Source organism: Wolffia australiana, chromosome 19 (assembly GCF_029677425.1).
Source record: "Wolffia australiana isolate 7733 chromosome 19, ASM2967742v1".
NCBI classification, from domain to species: Eukaryota; Viridiplantae; Streptophyta; class Magnoliopsida; order Alismatales; family Araceae; genus Wolffia; species Wolffia australiana.
Genome location: NC_135853.1, coordinates 3,600,939 through 3,625,244, shown reverse-complemented (window position 1 = coordinate 3,625,244; position 24,306 = coordinate 3,600,939). Strand labels below are relative to the sequence as shown.

The 24,306-nt window shown below is 40.2% G+C and overlaps 1 protein-coding gene and 2 long non-coding RNA genes across 5 annotated transcripts in view; 1 reads left to right on the top strand and 2 right to left on the bottom strand.

The window, feature by feature from the left end:
- Positions 1-13,706, top strand: part of LOC144715794 (putative LRR receptor-like serine/threonine-protein kinase At1g06840) — a 29,514-nt gene extending 15,808 nt beyond the window's left edge. The window contains exons 5-22 of one of the 3 annotated variants that reach the window (XM_078590798.1): positions 979-1,122; positions 1,213-1,284; positions 1,363-1,434; positions 1,602-1,760; positions 2,250-2,324; positions 7,992-8,060; positions 8,149-8,217; positions 8,317-8,388; positions 8,936-9,022; positions 9,104-9,172; positions 9,259-9,764; positions 10,040-10,195; positions 10,706-10,989; positions 11,933-11,984; positions 12,053-12,303; positions 12,854-12,988; positions 13,061-13,386; positions 13,461-13,706. In XM_078590798.1, the coding sequence (XP_078446924.1) occupies positions 979-1,122; positions 1,213-1,284; positions 1,363-1,434; positions 1,602-1,760; positions 2,250-2,324; positions 7,992-8,060; positions 8,149-8,217; positions 8,317-8,388; positions 8,936-9,022; positions 9,104-9,172; positions 9,259-9,764; positions 10,040-10,195; positions 10,706-10,989; positions 11,933-11,984; positions 12,053-12,303; positions 12,854-12,988; positions 13,061-13,369 (2,581 nt within the window). In that variant the 3' untranslated portion in view covers positions 13,370-13,386; positions 13,461-13,706. The remainder of the gene's footprint in view (positions 1-978; positions 1,123-1,212; positions 1,285-1,362; positions 1,435-1,601; positions 1,761-2,249; positions 2,325-7,991; positions 8,061-8,148; positions 8,218-8,316; positions 8,389-8,935; positions 9,023-9,103; positions 9,173-9,258; positions 9,765-10,039; positions 10,196-10,705; positions 10,990-11,932; positions 11,985-12,052; positions 12,304-12,853; positions 12,989-13,060; positions 13,387-13,460) is intronic. The other 2 variants (XM_078590797.1, XM_078590799.1) reach the window with 2 other exon arrangements.
- A 7,643-nt stretch (positions 13,707-21,349) lies between these two features.
- LOC144715827 (uncharacterized) lies at positions 21,350-22,254 on the bottom strand. Its single transcript, XR_013584744.1, has 3 exons — positions 21,794-22,254; positions 21,606-21,704; positions 21,350-21,396 (listed from the first exon to the last, which is right to left on the bottom strand). It is a non-coding gene; the product is annotated as an uncharacterized LOC144715827 (long non-coding RNA).
- An 835-nt stretch (positions 22,255-23,089) lies between these two features.
- On the bottom strand, positions 23,090-23,887 carry LOC144715765 (uncharacterized). Its single transcript, XR_013584735.1, has 3 exons — positions 23,813-23,887; positions 23,517-23,720; positions 23,090-23,147 (listed from the first exon to the last, which is right to left on the bottom strand). It is a non-coding gene; the product is annotated as an uncharacterized LOC144715765 (long non-coding RNA).
- Between the last annotated feature and the right edge of the window lie 419 nt (positions 23,888-24,306).

Here is a 24,306-nt window from a genome sequence, read left to right as displayed (position 1 = left end):
AAACGTCAATGGCTGGACAAGAGAGATGTAGAGATTTAGAGAGAGTGTGAGAGAGGGAGAGAGAGAGAGAGACGAGAGGGTTTTTTTGCAGACAACATGTTTTTCATCTATTCCTAATCTTTTGTGTCGATCAATCGACTCCCAGTGACGCGGATGCTATTGGTTCTTGATTGATTGGGGACTCGATCTATCCAATGGCTTGATCAACTTGGTTTGATCGATGGTCTGATCGAATGCTGAGTTGATGGAATTCCAGTATAAATTGTTCAGTTGTATCGATCAATATTCCCAGTTCATGAATGGTTCGCCCATACGTGAACACTACCCGTGTGGACTTTTCTTTCTTTGTGTTAATTTTTGTTGGCGAACATTTGCTCCTTCACGAATGAATGGAACATTTTTTTCACATCCCTAGGCTTTAGGGATGTATTTTTCTTATAGTTCCTTATTTTAACCCATTTTTCTGATATTTTAGAAATGCTCTTATGAGTCATGGACTCCAGTCAAACTCTATAGGAGCTGGCCCAGAAGAATATTTTAAAAGAGAGACTTTCCCCAATCTAGAATTAATGAAATCACAATCCTTTTTCTTCTGTGTCTTCTGCTCTTCTCCAATGGGGATGCTGCAGGATAAGCATTCGCAGCTGAAGGCTGAGGATGTAGGAATGTCTCAGATTATAACCACAACGATAGATGCCATATTTTGGCAAACAAAAATTTTATAATGTCTCTACAAATGCCAGATTTTTCATCATATTTTTTGTTGTCATCGATCTGTTTCACTGGGACAAAAAGTTTTTTGAAAACAAATAATGTTAATTTCTTCTAGTTCTGAAGGCATGACCAAACATCGGCTTACTGTTACAGCTCCAATTCATTTTCTAACATATTCCTTAACTGATTCTTACAAAGATTTCTCTAACAAAAAAAAATGATTTAAGGTGATTCCAATGCTAACCCTGCTCTCATTTTTTGCAGGCTCCTAAGCGGGAATCATTTATCTGGCTCCCTTCCTGAAGAGCTTGGAAACCTTGTCAACTTGAATAGACTTCAAATAGACGAAAATAACATTTCAGGACCAATACCTGGATCATTTAGCAATTTATCTTCTGCAAAACATTTGTATGTTGTGAATCTGGTTGGCCACTGTATGACATGAACACCGAATCTGTCCATTCTAACATCAAATTTCCCTCATGTCTTTATTTGCAGCCACATGAATAACAATTCACTGAGTGGACAACTTCCACCAGAGTTCTATAAATTATCAAGACTTGTGCACCTGTAAGATAAATATTTGTCTCAGTTATTTATGATGATACGTTTCTTTTAGTATTTGATCCTGTGCATAAAATTTCGCAGGTTATTGGATAATAACAACCTGACTGGGTATCTTCCGTCAGAGCTTTCACAAATGCCAAGATTATTGATTCTGTAGGTCCTTTTTCTCCCTCAGTTATGAACGTTCTTTGTACCTGATCCACTTTTCCCTCATATTTCTTGGCAATCTTTTTATCGAAATGTGTGTTAAATCTTATCATTTTCTGTCGTGCCGGTTGAGGTTACTTGTAGCCTATCTTATCTTGTCTTGCTATCGATAGGCATCTCCAGGCACACCAACAGCTGGAGCAGGAAGTTGATGACATTGTGAAAGTTTTTCGACGAACAGGGAAATCAGATTACCTTAGTCTCCTGATATCTCAGACCTTACAGAGACAACGCAAAAAGAGAGTTACAGCATGCATTTCACGTATCCCTTGGTAAAATCTGGGGAATGAAGTAGGGAGAATGATGGCACTTTACAGTTTTTTTATGATGGTGTGTCGTACTTGGAGTATATCTATAGCCAGAATGATGGCATCATTTAGAGTTAGATAAGTCTTATGAATATGATGGTATCTCAGTTGTACTTGAATATGTGAATTGAATGTGCTATTATAATCTGGTATAAGGGAAACCTGCAGTTATTCGTCTTTTTTTTCAGTTTACTTATTCTTCATTTTTCGACTTGCTTTTATTGATGTTTCAACTTTTGCTTGTGCCTCTTCTGTTTCTGTTGAATAAATGAGTGGTTCAGACGTGTCTCACTCTGTGGCTACTGGTTGCCAGGTCGTTGAGGGGAATTTTTTTACTTTGTTTTTTATTTTATCTTTCTCCATGGAGTTTGTCCGAAACTTTATAAACTTAACTCTATTTAAAAATTCCATTTGTTCTAATTTTTCTGTTACCTTTGTTTTTCAAATTTGCAGTCAACTTGACAATAACAACTTTACTGGGGCCGTGATTCCACCGTCTTATAGCAACATGACAAAACTTGTCAAACTGTATGTCTTTTTTTAATATTGTATTTGTGTTTTATTTATCCTTTTCACAAAAATATTGTGTTTTTTAAATATACTGGAGCTATATCGTTTTACGTTGTTTTCTAACGTTCAAGGTCTTTTATTGAAAATCTCAAGTTTTTTGCTAAGTATGAATTTTATATACAGCCTCAGCTTAGTTGAAAAAGAAAAGGGAAGATCACCCGGGAGTGGTGATCAACCCAGGTATAATGTTATATATGCTCGTGTTGAATACAAGACTGACCAACTTGGTCCCTTTACAGTCCCCCCCTGTGACCAGTAGGAGATACAAGTCTCCACATCATGCAGAAGAACATAAAATTTAGAGACAACCCTTCCATTAAACACGATATCATTACAGTGCGGCCATATCGCCCAAAGTACATTGAGGATCCTTATCCACCCCAATCGTCCGCTGCACGTGCCTCCTCGGAGTGAGCTCCAACATGCTTTGTCAGATGTCATATCCACCCCGATGGGATGCTGCGAGTTCCAAATGGCCTGGGCAAATGGACATTCAAAGACGAGATGTGATTAGTCTTCTTCTCCTTGTGCACACATGGGGCATACAGCCGATGTATCTGGTAGTAGATGCTTATGTAAGACACGTGTCATCGGTTGTCATCTAAGAAGCAGCAAGCCAAAAATCTTGATTTTTAACAGGACCTGTTGCTTCCATAGCCGACGACAGGTAGTAATAATAGATTTCTCTGTTGCATCCACTCTGATCCTTTTGTAAGCATAGTAAACTGAAAATGTTGTGCCGCTCCATGTTCAGCTATTCCCTGCTTTGCTTGTGGGCGGTAGATGTAAGATCAATTTCTGTATATGCAACGAATCCTCCACCCACTGGTTTGACAATGCGCCCTCCACCATCAGGTTCCATGTGGCATCCCAACAATCGCGCATTGAGGCCTGGGGATTTCGTGCTAGCTCAAAAACGCGGGGAAAAGCCTCTCGTAACTTGCCTCTAGCTGACCAGTCGTCTGTCTATTATCGGAATATAACACTGTCTGATAGGGTCCCAACTCAGACCTATCAGAGAACGAAGAGAAGCCGACAGTCAAGAGACTCCACGCGTGCCGCGGGAGCAGCGCGTGCGACACCAAACTAATGGGCCCGTCGGGAAACTATTAATAAAGCAGCAGTGGATTCTTCAGGTTCCTTTTTCTGTAATCAAGAATTCGTTGGCATTGCGGCGAGAGCAGAGATCCTCCAGCTCGAGGGAGAAGGAGCTTGCATCCGATCTGGCCAGTCCTTTCTCTTTATCTCTATCAGTTCCTCTCTTTCTCTTTCCACATTGTCATTGACAACGAGATTCCAAATCGCATATTGGAATTCTGTGACCTCGATTTGATAATCAGTAACTGTTCTTGGTTTTTGGTATTCAGTTCTTCTCAACATTGAAGTCCCTATCACTGTCCCCCAAAATGCCTGAATTTGTGGGAAGATTTGTCTCAAGCTCCTCCAGAATGGGGAAACCCCTCTTCTTGGGCTTTGACTGCTGCTCCCAACTCAATCCTTAGCTCTCTCTCAAGACCTTTGTGACCATATCTTATTCATGTCCGATCCATGATCCTGGGCACCCATTTGGTCAACAATGTCTTATTCATCTCATGAAGATGCAATACCCCCAGGCCTCCTTGATCCATCGGTCAGTAGACCACCTCCCATGATACCATAGCCAGTCCTCTGCTGTTCCCCATCCCAGGGCCTTTCCAGAGGAAGCATCTCATCAAGGACTCCAGGTGGAATCCAACCCCTAAGTAAGCTTGAAAATTGAAGGATAGAGTATTGGTATTGCAGAGAGCACTTATCTCAACAATACCAGCCAGCCAGCTCTCGATAACACTCGGCCCCTCCAAACTGATACGCAAGTTGTATCAATAGTAGAATTCGATTTGGATCCAGTATGAAAAACAGTTCTGCCGATGTAGTACTCTAAGAAAAGAATAGGAATCAGGAAGGACTGGACAGGATCGGACGGCCCTCCTTCCCACGGATGAGTTCCTTCCCCAGATCAGATCGAGACGGCTCCTTCTCGATGAAGACGCTCCTTCCACAGATCTGAACCTCCTGCCTCCTCCTTGCTCTAGATAGACCTTCCGTAGTCAGCGAAGCATCCTCCCCGCTGCGACGGACCTCGAGGGGAGTGAACCGTCTACTCTTCCCCTCAAGAAAGAAAGAAATGCCAAAAGTAGTTAGTGAGTTCCAACACCACTTTATTTATAGTACCCGACCTCCTGGATCTTGACTTAGTCAACGCCGGGTTAGAGAGTCCTGCAGTCCTGCTTGTACTTGTTCCTCCGACCATACTTCTTGGAGTAGAACTTATCACAAACCTACAGTCTCCTCTCGGCCTTCTCGATTACTGGTGCTCAGTCCTTGCATGACACCCTCCCCATTGTCAGGGGCAATTATTAAACAGCTGTTCTATTTCATTTACTCCATGTTCCTATTTTTTATTTTCCTTTCTGTCTTTTTTATTTATATGTGTGCCATGTGCTATAAGTAGACCCATGTGGAAGACAAAGAGGGGCAAGTTAGTTATTCTCTCACGTGAGAGAATAAGTAACCTAAGGTGGGTGGACCCAGCCCATTAACTGCACCAGCTGGTATTTGAACCAACCACTATGAGAAATCTGGTATGTCTTTTTCCCATTTGTAAACCCTAGCTTCATGAGAAGGAAACAGGGGTGACACAGGAGAGGCTGGAGAAGAGCTGGTTAACAAGGGCAAATTCCAACAGCAATCCCAGATAGTGCATAGGTGACGTCCCGATGGGTGTTCCCAAAGCCTCCAAGCATTGAATCTCTTCCTCTTGCGGAAGGTCAAACCTCAAAAAAGTGGATTTGTTACGATTGATCTGCAAGTCCAGAAGCTTTGAAAATTTTGAGCTTCATGCTTCAAGAAAAGGGAAACCAGGAAAATTTCGAGCTTACCTCCGCAGAACATTCCATGAAGAAAATGGTGTCATCTGCATACTGGAGGAGCGGAATGCCCGACAGAAAGCTGTCTGAAAGCCCTTAAGCTTGCCATGAGCGCATACATTAATCGTACCGGTGGCCATACATGAACCCCATATAAAATGGGTCTTGATTAGGGTGGAAGACCCAATCTACCAAGTTCACAGAGGCCTACTCGTATTGAGTTTCCTTCAATTGACAGCACAGTGTCCAGAAATTTAGGTTCGTCTGACTCAACCTGGAAAATTGAAGATGCAGGCAAAATGTCAAGACTACTGTTGTGGTATATACCTGGGTACTCAGATTTTTTTTGCCCACAGTTGTTGGTGATCGTCCATTTTTTGTATGCCAGTATATCAGTTATCTCAGTAGGAAGTCTCTATTGAGAATTGGCAATTCATTTTTCAAGCTTTCAAAGTAATGTTGGATTACTCTGTCAGAATTGGTGAGCACCAACACTATCTTGGGCATTCAATGGTGGCAGACGCTGCAATGAACTTATGCTTGCAGTGGACTAAATGTTATGAAATTTCACTCTGGAGGTTAGATGCACACTATAAAAGGTGACTATATAATCCACTGCTAGAACGAGGGGGAATAAGCTTTCGAGGCTTGCTGGAGGGCAGGGGCCATAGTTATAGCGATTGCACTAGTATTGTATGAAGTTCTGTTGATTCTGTCAGCCGGACTGCCCTATTTAGATTGTTATTTCCTTTTTCATGTTTACTTTCTATTTTTGTAATTTTCGTTTTTTAGACTAATGGGCCTCACTATTGGCCCAATACCTGTATCTTTTAACCTGGTATTTAAACCAGGCTTGAATTGAAAACAAGTAGGGTTTTCTGTAGTTAAAGAAGAAGCCTATTCTCGTTTAAGGGTTTCCACCTGTCTGTTGGAGACACCTACGTCCATGGATGTCAGATTCAAGTACTTCTCAAACCCTTGAAAGTTTTGGGGAAAAAAGTAAAAAACTTGTATAAGAATAAATCTGTGTTCAGAGTTTCTTGTGATCTGGTCAAAGCATGGTCCCAATGTACATTATAGTTGATTGTCAAGTTGGATACATGCTCCATTTCTACACTCTTACACCAAGTTAACTGAATGATCTTACAGTCAGATGGAATGAGATCATGCATCTATGAGACGTCAATTCTTCTGCATAATGAGGAGTATCATGGATTTGTTTATTTTTTGTATCAGCACTTTGTGTCATGTATAATGTATTCCTACTGCCTACATTTCCTGGCATGGATTCTTCTTATTGACTCAAATTGGTTCCTAATAAATTCTCCTGCAAAGCATCATGTGTTTCCTCAAGTCTGTGATTTCTTCAAAGCCAAACTAGGAGATGGCACAGCATTCCGGTTTTGGATAGATGCATGGTCCCCCCAAGGCACATTGAAGACAGAATTCCCACGCCTGTTTGCCCTTGCAAGGACCCCCATGCCACAGTTAGAGAGTCCTGGGATGGCACATGGACCCCATGCCTAGGGGACACCCTATCCGACCAAAGAATGGAAGATTATACGAGGTTGCAACAAACCCAATCCACCTACGCCCTTTGGGGAGGACACGGGATGGGTGGGAGTGGATAAGCGCATCCTTCTCGGTTCAAGATGCTTATGCAAAGCTCAGCCGCAGACAGACACAGAAGGAACCGAGGATCCTTCATGAGTGTTATGGCGACAAAAAGTTCCTCCTTAAGGCGAAATTTTTCTGTTGTCTGCTCCTCTGATGAAGACTAGTGACAAAGGTTGTCCGGAAGAGATGGCTCCCAAAAGCTTCAGCGCTATGTGCTATGTGTGCAAACGTTGATGAGGATTGCGATCACCTCTTTTTTGACTGCTCCTTTGCCAGAACGTGTGGACCTGTGAGCCAATCACTGGGGTAACTATCTCATCAGAGGAGGTCTTTTGGGACTCTATGCAGAGTGGAGCACCCAGGGGCCGAGAGAGGCGGGTTCGACCCTTCGCATTGCTATGGGCTCTAAGGCTGCGCCCAGGAATGAAGTCATCTTCAACAAACGGGAAGCATCGGCGGACAGCTGTGGTTCAACCAGCTGTGGGGTTTTACCGCTACATGGTGTAAAAGCCAGGGTAATATATTTTAAGAGTACTTAAGGATAATATATTTTAAGAGTACTTAAGGATAATATATTTTATCTAATTGGGAGGGTCACCGACTTACTGTGATCTTTCCCATCTTTCTTTCAAAAAAAAAATCTATCTACTCAACCATTTTCTGATCTTTCAATGGCCCTGAGTCTTGCTTTTCGGGGCTAGGGTCCTCAACTCTAGAAATATCCATAGCATTCATCATTTTTTTCCTCATCTTTGATGCTGTTCAGGGTATTAATGTGCAGTATCGTATCCTTAATTTCCTAAATAGCAAAGGAGAAATTCACCTGGAATTAGTGATCAATCCATGCAGTATCATAGCTTTGACAACATTCATGGACCATGTTTATTTTCTGACCGATATATGTTATCAATGGTCAAGTAAACGTTAACCTTGTGCACTATTGGATTTGCGCACTGTTGAAAGCAGAGAGGAAGGCATTTAATCCGTTCCTGGATTATCAGGGATGTAATTATATGCACGTGTGCACCAATAAATTTTAAACAGTGCACAAGTTTATCGTTTACTTGATTTTTTTCTAAATCTTCTATTTGGATGTCCGCAGGAGTCTCAGGAACTGCAGTCTCCAAGGGTCAATGCCTGACATTAGCGGCCTGCCCAACCTCAACTTTTTGTAACTTCCCTTCGAATGATATATATTTGGAAATTTCAATGTCATCACACAATGACATTTTTTCTCAACCTGATGGATTTATGTTTAGGGATCTGAGCAACAATCTTCTTAACGGGTCGATTCTGGCACCAAGTTTGTCTCCTTATATCACCACCATGTGAGTTATTAGCCTCGCATTGGATGGCTTGTAACTTATTCCTTTGGTATTAATCCATTGACGTGAGCTTTTCTTCTTTGCGTTACAAAACACATGCAGTGACTTGTCCCACAACATGCTGGGTGGATCCATCCCATCTAGTCTGTCAGGCCTTCGTTTACTTCAGAGAATGTAACTTCTTTCCCCTTTTTACATTGCTTGAGTCCAGATGTTTCACATTTTTCAAAGATGAATTGCATTGGCTTACGAATCTAGTCATTCTTGGTGCTTTACGTTTTGAACATTACTAGTCATCCACCCCTAGCATCTGTTTTCATTGTTTTATGAACTTCCTAAATTTGTGCCCATTTAAACAGTTTGGTCAGTACGATTTTAGTAGATATCATTCTCTGGAATTATGATAGATGCCTGCAGTAGGTCTCCATCGGAAATGATATTGGAATAGTATAGAGGAAGAGAGAGAGAGAGAGAGAGAGAGAGAGAGAGAGAGAGAGAGAGAGAGAGAGAGAGAGAGAGAGAGAGAGAGAGAGAGAGAGAGAGAGTCTGCCTTTTATTTTGAGGGATACTTGTATTATAATGTAGCATATGGGGAAACTACCTACTGTGAAAAGGACCAAAATACCCTCAAAGGGATGGGAATCTAATGAATAACATGTGATGTCATCTTAGAGAAATTCTTACGTTTATCTATTGAATCTGCATGTAATTTTTGAGCCAGATCGCTTGAGAACAACAGGCTTACTGGTCCCGTACCTTCATTCATCTGGGCGAAGAACAGTTTCATTGGGAATGGAAGAGTCATATTGTAAGTCGCTTGAGAAAAGTTTCTCCTAAATTTCGAATATGTATCGTCTATATCTTCCTGTCTAACTGGGCCTTGATGCAGGAATTTCGAAAATAATTTTCTGACGAATGCTTCCGAAGCCGTTGATCTCCTTTCAAACGTCACTCTAATGTGCATATTCTCCCTTTAGTCTGCCTTTTTTGATCTAGAAAAACCATTAGTTATTTTCTGAGCTTAGGGTTTCCTCTCATGGCCAGGCTCGGAGGAAATCCCCTTTGTGAAAATGCAAACAATTCCAAGTTATTAAAGTTTTGTGGGTCCCACCTTAGATACCTGGATCGCAAGAACAAAACCTCTGAGAATTCAGGCGTCTGCGCTCCTCAATCTTGTCCGTCTGCAGACTTCTTTGAATACAATCCTGCATCTCCTGTCCGTTGTTTCTGTGCGGCGCCAGTGAGAGTCGGATATCGACTGAAAAGCCCTGGTTTCTCAAACTTTGTTCCACACAAAGATCTTTTTGTGACATCATTAACCCGGGATCTTAGCCTATTTCGTTATCAACTTTACATTGCCTCTTACTCTTGGGAAGTTGGACCGAGGTTGAGGATGAATTTGATTTTTTTCCCCGGCAACTCTTCATCCTTCAATGTCAGTGAAATACTCCGGATTAAAGTCATGTTCACTGAATGGAAGATCCGAAACAGCGATTTCTTTGGGCCTTACGAGTTGCTCAACTTTACTCTTCTGGGGGTATACTCAGATGGTAATTTCTTCAACGCTACCTTCATTGATCACGAGAATGGAAATTTCAAAACTGATCGATTTTTAAAAAAAATATATTTACCCACACGTAAAATTTTGGAACCATTGTGTCGTTAAATGCAGCGTATATCAGTTCTTCTCATTGATCGTATTTTTAAAAAATTCTTTGTCAATACATAATTTGCCCCTGTGTAGTCATCTTTATCATCAGAAATATTTCAAAAAAAAACCAATTTTAGATAGTTTAGCTGATATTTGTATTTGGCAACGTTACAGTGGACCTTCAATTGCCGCCAAAGCCAAGGAAAAATATAATAGTTGGGATTTCTCTGGGAGCCATTGCTGGTGCAGCTGTTCTTGTTTTAATGGTTTCTTTCATTGTGATGAAGAGATTTGATCGGCACTACCAAATCATTTCAGGATGGCATTCTCGTAAGTCTGTTAAAACTATCTGGTAAATTAAAATCCAGCATATACTTTGACATTGATGTGAAACAATGTTTCAAACATTCTAGTAACTATCTGGTGATCTAAATCCTGCATATACTTCGACGTTGATATGAAACAATGTTTCAAACATTCAAGGAACTATCTGGTGAAATAAATGCAGCATATACTTTGGCATCGATATGAAACTATATTTCAGATATTCTAGTTACTATCTGGTAATCTAAATCCAGCATATAGTTTGAATGAAATTTTGATTCAAACATTCAAGGAACTATCTGGTGAAATGAATGCAGCATGTACTTTGACATTGATATGAAACTATATTTCAAATATTCTAGTAGCTATCTGGTGAAATAAATCCAGCATATCGTTTTACACTGTTATGAAACATTGCTTCACATGTATTTCTTAGATTGTATCTTACCATGTTTGTAAATGTTGGAATGAAGTTTATCTTTTTCTCTAATTTACTGCCGGGCATTTATTTTTCAGCGCTGAGACTCTCTCAAAGAGTTGATGGCGTAAGTTCATTCACTTTTAAAGAAATGGCTGCGGCTACAAATGATTTTGCCAGCTCCTGCCAAGTAGGACGAGGTGGCTATGGCAAGGTCTACAAGGGCATTCTAGCAGACGGAACGTCTGTGGCCATTAAACGTGCTCAGAAAGATTCTTTACAGGGTTCAAAAGAGTTCTTCACAGAGATCGAGTTCCTGTCAAGACTGCATCACAGAAACCTTGTTTCTATGGTTGGGTTTTGTCATGAAAAAGAGGAGCAGGTAATACTGTCACATTTTTCAATTTTTTTAAGGTAACCTAACATTTCGCATGTGCCAACAATGCGATAAGATAACCTGAAGTTGATGTTGGGTGACACTTTGTGGTCTACATTAATGGTTGTCAATGTCATCTTCATAATCAACTACCCATATGAAAAAGGTATGTCAAGGTCATTTTCTGCTAGCCTTGTTGACAACAACGACGACATTGATGTTGACTGCTGGCTGTGACAGACAGCATCAACTCTCTGTAATGCCCCATTCTTTTCATTGACCACTGCCAACAGTAACCTCATTGATGTCATCATCATCATCATCAACTTGAGAGAGGGTCGGTGGTGTTGACGAGTTCCAAACCTTAAGATATGCTTGAGCATTCACTACCTTAGTTTTCATGTCACCCTTTTGGTCATCAAAATTTATAAATAATTGATTTTATGGTTTAGGTTTCAGGATGTTTCAAGAAAACACAATATCTCCTCTGAATACATGTTTTCTAGACGAAATAAACACCAAGTATTACAGCTTTCTTCAAAAATAATGACCACAGCCTCTGACTGAATCCGAAACCCTAAGCCTAAAGCTGGACCTACATACCCTACATCCTGGACCTTGCACCCTAAAATCTCAGTCCTAAATTGTACTCCTGAATCCGAAACCCTGAACCATAAAACGTAAAACCATGAATCATAATCCTTAAATCCTGAAGTACTAAAGTCTAAACCATGAGTCCTGATGAATAAGTAATTAATATCTCAAACAATATAAAAGATTTATAAAGAACTTAATTACAATATAGGAAGATTTGACTTTCACAAACAGTTTTCTTTGTTACAAGGACTCTATGTTTTGTACTTAAGATCTTATTCCTTACATAAAGCTCTATTTTTTCCAGTTTCTAAGTAAAAATTTCCTCTTTTGTTACTAAATGATTTTGTCACAGATGATTGTGTACGAGTTCATGCCAAATGGTACTCTACGAGATCACCTCTTCGGTAAGACAATTCTTTCGTCATAACATCCAAAGATTAACTTGTGAAATTAATCCTATATTCGTTAACAGGGAAATATAATCGTCCGTTGGATTTCTCGACAAGATTACTTATTGCAGTGGGAGCAGCTAGAGGCATAAAGTACCTTCATACAGAAGCAAGCCCACCAGTTTTCCACCGTGATATCAAAGCCAGCAACATACTGTTGGACTCCAAATTCACTGCCAAAGTGGCAGACTTTGGGTTGTCCAGGCTGGCGCCGGAACCGAATAGTGAAGAGAATGCCAAGGGGCATATCTCAACTGGGATCAAAGGAACTCCGGTAAGTTTCATTCATCAAGCTACTCCAGACATGGGCATGCAGTTAGGCACAGAAATTCGCCCCAAATAGACGAAATTTTGAACGTCCCAAATGCATGGGGTGGTGCGCAGGGGCAGATTTTGTGGAGAAATCTGCACCGTCCACCGCTCAAATTCAGATCCCACAGCTGCGGTGGGTATCAGGGGATTAAATATCATAATTAAGTTCATTGGATTAAAGATCATAATTAAGTTTCACGTGGGGATTTGAACCTGAGATCTCATTTCCAATGTCTAAGATATTGGCCACCCATCCACCCTGGCTTTCCGCAGCAAAATTTTGAGAATAAATGATTACATTATTATTAAATCTGACCGGGTCAAGAAAATTTGCCCCCTCCCAAGCTCTTTATGACAGGCGGGTGAATCCTCACCGGGCTTAAGCAGAGGGTGGTTTGAATTTTCTTACCGAACTGCCCAAAACCATGCAACTCCCCACCAACCTGCGTGGGGACCATCCCTAGATTCTTTTTCAGGGGTAATAATTTATGATATTCAATGTTTAATTTCAGGGGTATCTTGATCCCGAGTACTTACGGACCCTCCAGTTGACCGACAAAAGTGATGTGTACAGTCTTGGAGTTGTCTTTCTAGAACTGTTGACAGGAATGCGCCCTATCACCCATGGAAAGAACATAGTCCGCGAGGTAAGTTAATCTTGATTGGGCTGGAGCTGTATACAGGAATACATGAGCGTTGACTTTGACCCAAAATTCTAGGTATCGTCAGTGCGCCAGGCCGGCAAGATCAGTTTAATTGTTGACCAGAAGATGGGGCCCACCCCACTGGAGTCCATTGAAAGGTTTACAGATCTTGGTCTTAGATGTTGCAGTAATCAGACAGCTGACAGGCCGCGAATATCGGAGGTGGTCAGAGAGCTGGAGATCATCTGGGAGTTGACCGAAGGAACCTCCTCAAAAGGCTCGCCCGTGTCAATGCCGCTGTCTCCTAGTGATGATCAGAACCCTTCATCTTCGTCATCCGGTGATAGTAAGCCCAGCTTCGGCTCGTCTTTCTCCCCGTGTTGACTGCCTTGGTAAGAAAGGTCAGGACGTAATCTTCTATTCACCATCTTCTGAGATATCATTCTGACCACACTTTCTTCTTTAATATTTGCAGTTCATCTTTTATAATTATATGTTGACAGCATCAGTATTTAACAGAGATGGGCCAGGTGAGTCTCTGAAGAAAATGTGCAAGTGTTTTCTAACATATGAGCATGGATGTTTAATATGGTTCATTCACTATCTGGCTGTTACTCTGGTTAAGTATGATTCAGGTTGGGGTGATTTAGGGTCGGAGGGAAATTGGTCCTGAAAATAATTTCTAAAGAAATGCAATGATCTAAAATTTTAATGTTTCTTCTATGAACCTGCTTTAAAAGAGCTGAAAAGTTTGAAACAGACATTTCATAATATTATTCCTGTTGTGGAATGATATGAAAATGAGAGAAAACATCGGGTATCAAGTTGACAAATATTTTTTCAAAGTATATCAAGTTCATGAATAGTCTGATGCGAGCAAAACTTGATTGGGCCAAAGAAAAACAAACAATAGAAGCATGACGATATTGAATCAAATTCTTTGGAGAAGGCTCTGAAATCACTAAGCTGACCATCTATCGGCCCTAAAAGCAAGGGCTTGGAAAATGGGTGCCAGCAGTTTGATTGAAACTCAGAATGAGTTCGGTGAGTACTTGGGCTTTTGGTAACGAAGTTAATGGAAAGGGGCGACTTCAGGAGAGAGTTCTGATTTCTCAGAAAATCGAAAGAAAAAGTAGTTATGGCTACTCTTTCTAGATATCTTTGAACTTGGTGTTGTGTCTTCTTTGTAAACTATCTTATACTATTAAATAGTTTTTGAATACTGAAAAACGCAAAAAGGAATCAGATTTGTCTCGTGGTTTTCATTTTTTTTTTGCCAGAGGAATAACGACTTTTTACGCCAGGTTAAAGTATTTCAAAGTTATTTACTAGTGTCCTTGTTTCCCCTAGGAAAAATCTTCCAAATATAATACTTTTGTTAGGACTCTAAGTGAATAAAACTTACTTAACATAATTTATGTAAATTTAATGATACCTGTGGATAGGGAATGGTGATATTAATACTAGTTAAAGAGATCATTCAGATGGGGGAGCTAATAAAATATGTCAATAAAAGGATTTATTCAGGAAAAGTTAACATCAAACTAAACAAAAAATACAATTACCTGTAGGGGTTTATTTGTACACAAATGCTCCAACTTCAAACGGCCATAACTTTTGATCTACAATTCTGATTGAGCTGAATTTTGCAGCGTTGCTTCATCTTCCCCTCCTCTTTGTATCCATAATGATTTTTTAGATGTCGGAAGATATACTTAAGTTTTGGGGGTTTTATGAAAAATACCCACTTAGTATAAATAGGTGAAGGCCCTGAATGAAATTCACCCAAGCCAGAATTGTGGTAACTGATGTTGATGGAGTGAATAGAACTCATTTAAAGGGCCCCAGAGCAAAAAATATAGTTTCTATAATGTTTGATTAAATGAGAGAAACATCAATAGTATTAACTTTTTAAATAACCAATCTGACTGTAATAATATGCAAATATTGTGCTGACATATGAATTTGGCTTAAAATAAAGGTTAACACATACAACATATTAAAAAAAAGGATTTTTTAGCACTTAGGATAGTGAGAATAATGAAATCAAGATTATCGCTTGACATGAATATGGGAGGAGAAAATTAAATATACAGAAATTTCGATTACCCAAGAATTATGCATTTACTGATTTTAATATTTTTGTTATGTTGATTTAGTGGTCATTGGTAAAATGATAGTACCTTTTTATTATATTTCAGTTAGTTTCTTCTTAATGCTGAATGTTGGGTAGTTTATCCATTAGTCATTAAAAGTAATGAGTTAGACAAGTCATTAGTTAATTTCCAAGAAATAAGTTGAGGACTGGTCAGTTTATGGTTCAAGATCATTCTAGAGTCAAGCTAGGTTGTCTTATGGTATGTTATAGTTTTATAATTTTAACTAAAAATATTCTAAGAAACATTGACTTTGTTGGATTTTAACCGCATTTTCAAAGTCAAGATATGTATTATGTTATGTGAACATCTGAATATTTGAGATGTTCAAATATTATTAAATTATTTTCAAAATATTATGTATCCATCTAATGGTATTTTTAGTGCATCCAACGCAAGCATTAACGTCATGGATGGGAAATTTCATTTATCCACCTAAATATTGCATCTTAAGTTGCGAGCTGATGAATCTTTTTAAAGTCAAAATAAGAGAATGAACTTTGAATGAAGTCAAAGCAAAGAAAATGCAAACTCAAGTAAAGCCGACTAAGACATAAAAAACTTGATAAGAAAAAATCTATCTCATAGGATATTAATGAAAACTTCAAATTTGATTTGACTGTGATTTTTTTCTCAACAGACAGATAAAGTCAAGCGTAAAAAATAGGGGTTATATCACAGTGTGGCCCGAACTTTTTCGAAAATTCGAGTTACAGCCCTTACTTTTTTTTTGCCGCGACACAGCCCGAAGTCCCATTTGGTCCGCAGCCTGTGACGTGGAGTCTACGTGGCTGCCAGGTGGAGTTCCGGCGGAGTCCACCTAGGCGGAATCCACGTGGCAGCCGCGTGGATTCCACGTCACTGCGCGATTTGAAGAAAGAAAGATTTTAGCCCGCCCAATGTGAGTCACCCGGGAGAGAGCTGAGAAAGGCGACGAAGGAGAAGGAGACGGTGGAGAAGGAGGAAGAAAGGGCGCGAGGGAGAAGGGGCTTCTTCTTGGCTACGGGAATCGTTGCGAGCTTCTTCCTGGCTACGGGAGTTCCACGAGGTAGGGTTTACTGCTTTTTTAGCTATGTGTAACTTTCTCTATCTCTCTCTAGATTTCATGGTTTACCGCTTTTTTAGCTACGTGTGGGTTGCTTTCTCTCTCTCTCTAGATGGACATACATTACTGCTTCTCAAAATACCGATGATCTTCTATCTTTATCTTGAAGCCCATATTTTATTGCTCTCTCTTCGATTCATGTAACTTTTTGTCTCCCTCTAGATTTCATGGTTTACTGCATTCTTTAGCTACATGTGGGTTTCTTTCTCTCTCTCCAGATGGACATGCATTACTGCTTCTCAAAATACTGATGATCTTCTCTCTTTCTCTTGAAGCCCATATGTAACTTTCTCTGTCACTTTTAAGATCTTGTTCAATGACTTTTGAAAGTTCTTATCTCTGTCCCTCTCTTAAATAAAGATTACCCATGGCTGCTATTAATTTTTAGCATTCTGTTCAGTAACATTTGGAAAGCTGTGCAGTCTCTCTCCCTTTAATGAAGACTACCTTGGGCTGTTTGGTTGTCTCTATGTAAAACTTTCAAACTCCATTCTTGCAGCTTTCACTCATTTTTCACATCTTGTTTAATGACAGTTGAAAATTTTACGATCTCTTTCTCTCTTAAAGGAAGATTTCCTTGAGTTGCTCTTTTGATTAACAAGACATTGGGAAATTGCAGTCTCTCTCTTAAATGAAGATTCGCTTGGGCTGTTGTTTTTTGTCTCCGTGTAAAACTTGCAGACTACATTCGTTAAAATTTCTCTATCAGTTTTGACATCTTTTTCAATGACATTTGGATAATTTTAGTCTCTCTCTCTCTTCATTGAAGATTATTTATGACTGTTACTTTTGCCTTCATGTAGAACTTTCACACTCCACTCATGTAACTTTCTCTATCAGTTTAAACATCTCATACAATGGCATTTCAAAATTTCAGTTCCTCTCTGCCATAAATGATGTTTACGGTGAGCTGCGTTTTTTGACTCGGTGTAAAAGTTAACTTTCTCTCTTCTTTTCATCTTACCATGTTTATTTTTTAAATTTGTGTCGTTCTCTCTCTTGCATTCGTATAAGTTATCTCTCCCGCATTTCCTTTCTCTCGCTTGGTATAAATGTTTTGAGTTCACTCGTGCAATTCTCTCTTATTATGTGTATCATTATTCTCTCTCTCTCTCTCTCTTTATATCTCTTGGATGAATAAGATTATTTTCATGACAAAGATGTTGGTGTTTCTCTATTGATCACTGAGGATATGGTGTTTCTTTCTCATACTTATTGGTGAGAACAAGAAGTGTGATCCCTATTTAATTTATTTTGAATTTGTTTTGCTTTCTGTTATGAAAAATATGAAGAGTTGTCCTCTTCTCATCATAGTCATCTATTTTTTGCGCTTTTAGGCGTTCTTCTCTTCTTTGACAGTGGACGCTTGGATTCAAGTAATGTAAGATTTTATTATCTCTATTTGTCCTGCACGTCTTATAATTTTAATTTTTAATTATTTACAATGTTATTTGAGATATATTTTCACATCGCAATACTAACCCTCTTCGCGTTGATGATTCAAATTATTTTTAAAATTGGTAATGTACTTTTTTTGGCGTTGAACTCTCTGCAGAGTTATACATATGTCTGTGGGTTGTATAATCTTTTTATAAAACCTGCATGATGAAAATTTATGGTGTTAATGCATGTTCTATTACTATTTACCATCCATCACTTAACAGGGCCGATGACGAGTGCAAGGTGTTCTGTTTTGAGTATAATAGCGATGATGACTCAGAATATGATATCTATAAGGAAGTTGAGGAAAGTGACGTGTATTTAAGTGCACCAGACGAATATTCCAGTGAGGAATGGAATGACGAATTGGTAGATCATAGCGAGTATGATGATTCAGAGGATGATATGTTAACCCTCGATGGTACCGATGACGATGATGAAAATTGAAGGTACAGATACAGGGGCAATACGTATGATCCGAGATGCCCCAATGAGAGTTTTATATTTCAAGTGGGCATGAAGTTTGAATCGGCGTCGCAATTTAGGGCAGCTGTGAAGGACCACGCTATTTGGAACGGATTCAACATCACTTTTCTGAGGTCCGGTGACCGGAAAGTGGAGGTCGTCTGCAAGGGAAACTGTCTGTGGAGGATATATGCTAATTTGGATGCTAGGAGAGAGGCGTTTGTTGTGAAAACGCTTAATGATACTCATATGTGCAGCAGGACACCGAGGAATAGCCAAGCTGATTATCACTGGGTTGCGAAACACTTCTTGGAGAAAATTCGAATGAATTTGGATATGAAGGTGACAGATATGATGCGGGAAATAAATGATCTGTTCGGAATCACTGTTTCAAAACAAACATGCTATAGAGCCAGAGCCGAGGCGCGCACGAAGCTTCTAGGAACATTGGACGACCATTACCACATGCTTCCCACATATGTTGCCAAGTTAAAGAGGGTAAATAGGCGCGGTACTTTTGAGGTGGTTCTCGATAGAGCGACCCTAGATTCCTTGGTTAGGTTTAAGAGGCTCTACATATGTTTCGATTCGATAGCAAGAGGGTTCCTTGAAGGCTGTAGACGAGTCATTGGAATGGACGGATGTTTTTTGAAGACCGAACTGAAAGGCCAACTATTGAGTGCTGTCGGCAAGGACGGGAATAATCAAATGTTCCCCATCGCCTGGGTGGTAGTTGAAGGTGAAAATCAATCTTCGTGGACGTGGTTTATTCAACTACTGATGAATGATCTAGGAATGGTGGACGGAAATGGCTGGACGATTATTAGCGATCAGCAGAAGGTACTTAATTTATTTCTTTGGACTCTTATCGCTTACTGTTAGACACGTGTAGTACATTAATAGATGCGTACCGTCTAACATTATGCAGGGACTGGAGAACGCAGTGTCCTCCTTATTGCCCAATGCGGAGCATAGGAATTGTGCTCGGCATATCTACGCGAATTGGAAGAAGAAAGGACATTCCACGACATTTTTGAAGAACTTATTCTGGAAAGCTGCGAAGGCCACCACGCACGAAGATTTCCAACGGCTGATGAGGGAGATGAGCAGTGTGAACCCACAAGCCACGCAAGACTTCCAAGATATAGGTATAAAGAAGTTTTGCAGGGCGTACATTAATGAGGACAGAAGGTGTGAGGTGATCGACAACAACATTTGCGAGTGCTTCAACAACTACATCATGGAGGCCAGGTCTAAGCCAATCATCGACATGCTGGAGGAAGTCAGAGGTGCAATAATGCAGAGGGTAGCAAAAAAAAGGGAGTTATTTTCAAATAGAACTGATACGTTATGCCCTCGGATAAGGGAGGTGGTCGACGAGAACAAGAAGTAGTCCAGGAGATGCACTCTTAGGCATGCAGGGAAGTATCAATTTGAGGTCACAGACTTGGGAAGCAGGTTTGTGGTCGATGTACTTCACAGAACATGTAGTTGCAGATATTGGGAGTTAAGGGGCATTCCATGCGCCCATGCTATATGTTGCATTCATTGGGTCAAGGAGGACCCCGTCATTTTTGTCAGTGAATGGTTCAAGAAAGACGTATACCAACTAGCTTACACTTATGGTATCCCGCCAATGAATGGCAAAAACCTATGGAGTGAAGTTGATGGGAGCTATGTATTCCCTCCTCTTGTGAGGAGACAACCTGGAAGGCCCAAGCTGAAGAGGAGGATTGACGTCACTGAGAAAGAACCCACAGTACATAGATTGTCGAGGAGAGGCCTGCACATGACATGCTCCCTCTGCCACCAAGTTGGGCATAATCGGAAGACATGTACCCAACCAAAAATGGAAGCTGGAGGCCAGGTACAATTTCAATTTTATGTCTAACTTTGTTTACATGTGTCATCGTTTTTTTCCGAATGTTAACCAATTAACTTGTTTCACTAATCATGCAGGGATCTCAGGAAGCTACATATCTGCCAATTGTCGAAGACCATCGACGGTGAAGTTGCAATTCGGCTATGAAACACAACGCGCTCAAGCTTATTAATCGCTCGCCCTAAACAAACATTTGTAGAACAGGATTCAGTTCTCGGTTGATGATACAAACTTTGTTATCCAATTCCACAGAATTCTCGTTCATGTTCGCCGTTCTGAATCGCTGTTGATTAATCCATGCATTTCGGTACTTATTCGTCCTTCCTGTTCGCCCTTCTTCTTCGTCGTGGCCCATGTTTTCACAGTAAAACAATAGGTTCTTACGAACTAAATCGGCCAGTGTCATGCCTACTTATAGTATGTATTCTCCAATAAACCAAGAAATTGTCTTCCAATAAAACATATTTCATTATGTTCCTCGCGACCTCAAAATTGAGTCACAGAACAGAATATAATTCACAAGTCTGCGAAAATGATACGTCCTCATTCACAATTCGATACAAGTGATCCATCATGCTTGCGAGATGTCGGCAAAATTGATATGGCCTCATTGAACGCCCGGGGCACATCAAAGGGGGCGGGAAGGGTCGAGCCAAGCAGTCCACCTCCGGGCCACCTCCGGTCCGTGCTGGGTCAACCTCCAGGCATGGTCGAGCTGCATGCTCCCCATCATTAGCTCTCTGATAAGCTGCATGCTCCCCGTCATTTCAATGCCTCCTTCACCGTCCCCTGCTCTTACCCAGCAAGAACATATTTTAAATTCAAATTGCCAATCAAGAATAATGTTTAACTTTATTGAAATGCTGTTTATTAATAATAAACGCATGGTGCAATATAGTTGTTCGTCTCACCTGGCACAGAATGCAGCCCGGCTGTGGGGAACTCAGTCTCCTACGTCTGGGAAAGGCAGGAGAAGTTATTCTGAGGTGTTTCTCCTTTTTTGATTGATTCTGCTTTCTTCTGGAGGGCTTGGCGTTCCTCAAGGTAATTTCTAGCAACAACATCTTCAAAGGTGCTCGACAAACTATGGGAGATTTATGATCTTTCTTTTGCCTATATTGCTGCAACTGAATAGAAATGAGGATAAAAAATGAGAAAAATAGCATGAAATATCCGTAAAGAGCAAGAAACTGATGCTTGGGACAATGAAAAAGCAACATGAAAGGGAATTGGGGCAAGAAAAACCTTCTTCCGTCCGGCGGCTAATAGATTCGTCGTGTTCTTCTTTTTTTCCATTAGATCTTGTAGCATGGGCCAAGAGGGAACCGGGGGGTCAACGATTCAATCCTCACAAGAATCTGCTCTGCAAAGAGACCCACCAATTAAAGAAGCAAGAAATTGAATCCTGAAGCAGAGTAAATCCATGACGACCACAAGAGAAAAGGCACAGATCTACCAAGAGAAAGTGAAAAAAGTGATGCTTCTGTCCAAATCTTCCCGCACAAAAAAGTCAAAGGTTTAATCACGTGCATTATCCAGCTAAACAGAAAAGAAGACGCTTGCTTTGTTTACCTGCAGAATTTGATTTGCTTCCTCCGACGACTTCTTCAGACCACGCCGCATCCTGGCTTCCATGTCCTGAAGCTCTTGATTTAGAGATCCACATTCTACCTGAAATAGCCAATGGAGTTCACTGGAGGTTCAAACCCACATAAAAGGTGCTACATCAAAAAATGAAGAGAAAAAAAAGGGCATCCAACCTCAAGAAGAGCAACTTTGTGTTCCAAATCCATTGCCTTTGATATGCTTTCATCTGCAGACCTCTGAAAATTGATCAGTCAGTAGTAGGATTGGCAGGCCAAAATAGACAAATTCAGAGACAAATGAGAAAGCTCTAACCCAATTAAAAATAACCTCTTCAATCAACTCATAAAGACACACAACTGGCTTATTTTATCATAAGGTACACAGGAACTGATAGCGACCACGATACAGGTCTTTAGTGAAGAAGGAAGTACTTGAAGAAAAGGAAGCCCTACATATGGATAGATAGAGACTGAGACGAGTTAAACACGGTTGGTACAATGGCAGTGCAGGTCCGTATCAACGCCTGAATACTTCCTAGGAAGCTTCTGCGGTATTGACTAGGCCCATGCATATGGAGCCTCTCCCATATTGGCCAGCCCTCTACACAATCTCTCCTGCTTATTCTTCCCCCTCCCCCCCCCTTCTTCTAGCTGAATCAGACCCAATGAATGCATCACGTGCATGTTCTTCATTGAGGGGCTACATGTATTTATTGAGTATTAGCCTACGGACAAAAGACATAAATAACATGGAGGGGCCGGGATCATATCAGAAATCACTCTGTATTGTTTTAATTTAAGTAAATTCATTATAATTGATCATATATGCATAACCTGGCTGTAAAGCACCACAATAATCACAGATATTATAATGCATATTTATATTAGGCATTCTCGAAACTTGTAATATCATTTATTATGTCAACTTAACTGCTTACTAGTTACAATGGGCACACTAGAGAAACATTGAGACGTGGAAGAATTTTGAATGCGCAGAGCAAAATGGTCAGAATGACCCAAAGAGAATTCACATTATACAAGAGCGGTGGCCACTTCATCAGCACATACACCTAGATACCTTCAAATGGAATATCAGAACGACGTACTTGCATTCTTACAAGTGCATTTGAGGCCTCCACAGCTCTGTGTTCCAATTCAACTTCTCTTTCTACGGCTGCCTTCAAAAATAAAATGTGTAAAATTAAACCAAGAAACAGAAACAAAGAAGTGAACAGAAGACATTCTCATAGATGCTGCTTAGACCATCTTGGTGGCATTATGCGCTGTCCTCTCTTCTTCTGCTCTGCGCTGCAGCTGAGCTCTTCACGAGCGCTGGCGAATAAAATAAGATTGTCAGAGAAGAAAGATAAGGCGAAATATGACGAACAGAAGAGTCAAAGAATATTTTGCAGTTCAAAAAATATCGCTAGTCTCAAGTATAGTTTAAAAAATAATAGATGCAGTGAACTACCTGTATCACCCTTGTCTCACTAAGTTCACGGCCTCTCATCAAAGCATCCATATTTGCCTGGTTCAAAATGGGAAGTTCTGCAAATGAGATCTTTTCCAATCATTACATGAATTATTAGAAGAACGCACTAAAATGAACGATAATTGTTTCAATCAGTTGAGCCAAAGCCAAAGAACAGTCCTACAAAGGGAGACACTAGTGTAATCTAAGAGTGGAGTTAGTTTAATATCAAGGAGCACTCTATCAAGTGAGTCCATATGTTGCATCCGAGGTTCATATTTAATATGGGGAAAAGTTCATTCAAAAGTGCTCCACAAAACCCTGTGGAGGCAGTTGACAGAAAAAGTATAGATGTCTCTTGGATGGTGGAGCCGTCTTAAAATGTAATTCATAAGCTACAAAGGAAAAAGAGTAAAGACAGGAAACCTGTAAGGACACAAGTTTTCCTTCTGCTGTTGATGCTTGTTTCTTGAAAGCGTCTATAGAACCAACAAGCTTCTCGATTTCTGCATTTTTAGCGGTCAGCGCATCACCCATACTTGACTCCACTTTACTCATTTCCATTTGGGCCAATAATAAATCTTGTTCTAGTTGTTTGATGGAAGCTTCATATGAACTACTGCGTCCTCGCTGATAAACAACATATAAAAAGTAAAAACAAGTTATTTGAAGAATCTACATTTGCGCAAGTATGGAAGCAAATCCGTCGTTGAAGAATCTACCTCTCTCATGAGGAGTTCTTCCAATTGAGCGTTCTCAGCCTTGTACTCCTGAAGCCGAGATGATAGCCCGGCACAAACTTGTTTCCAAGCATTAGTTAGGACATCAAGGTGAGAAGACTGACATTGTGACGTTAAATGAATAAAATAAATGGAAATAACTATGGTCAGAACGTAAAAACGAAGGGCTGGCTCCTAAAATAAGGTGCAAAAATTTGGGGAAGAGGATAGGAAAATAATATGCTGAAGATAAAAGAAAGAACTGAGCTGAGACTGAAGATATTTTTTCAGCAATGTTCCCTGCCGGGTGGCATTGGCATTATATTATGCACAGAAGATATCAAAAGTAGAGGACGCACACTCAACCAACAAATGAAAATATTTGGATTTAGTCTAGAAATGTACAAGGGAAAACAAGAAACAAGTCAATAAAAGGTTAAGAGTACACAGCCAACTCACCCTTGCTAGTCTTGCTTCTTTTGATTGACCAGTAGAGA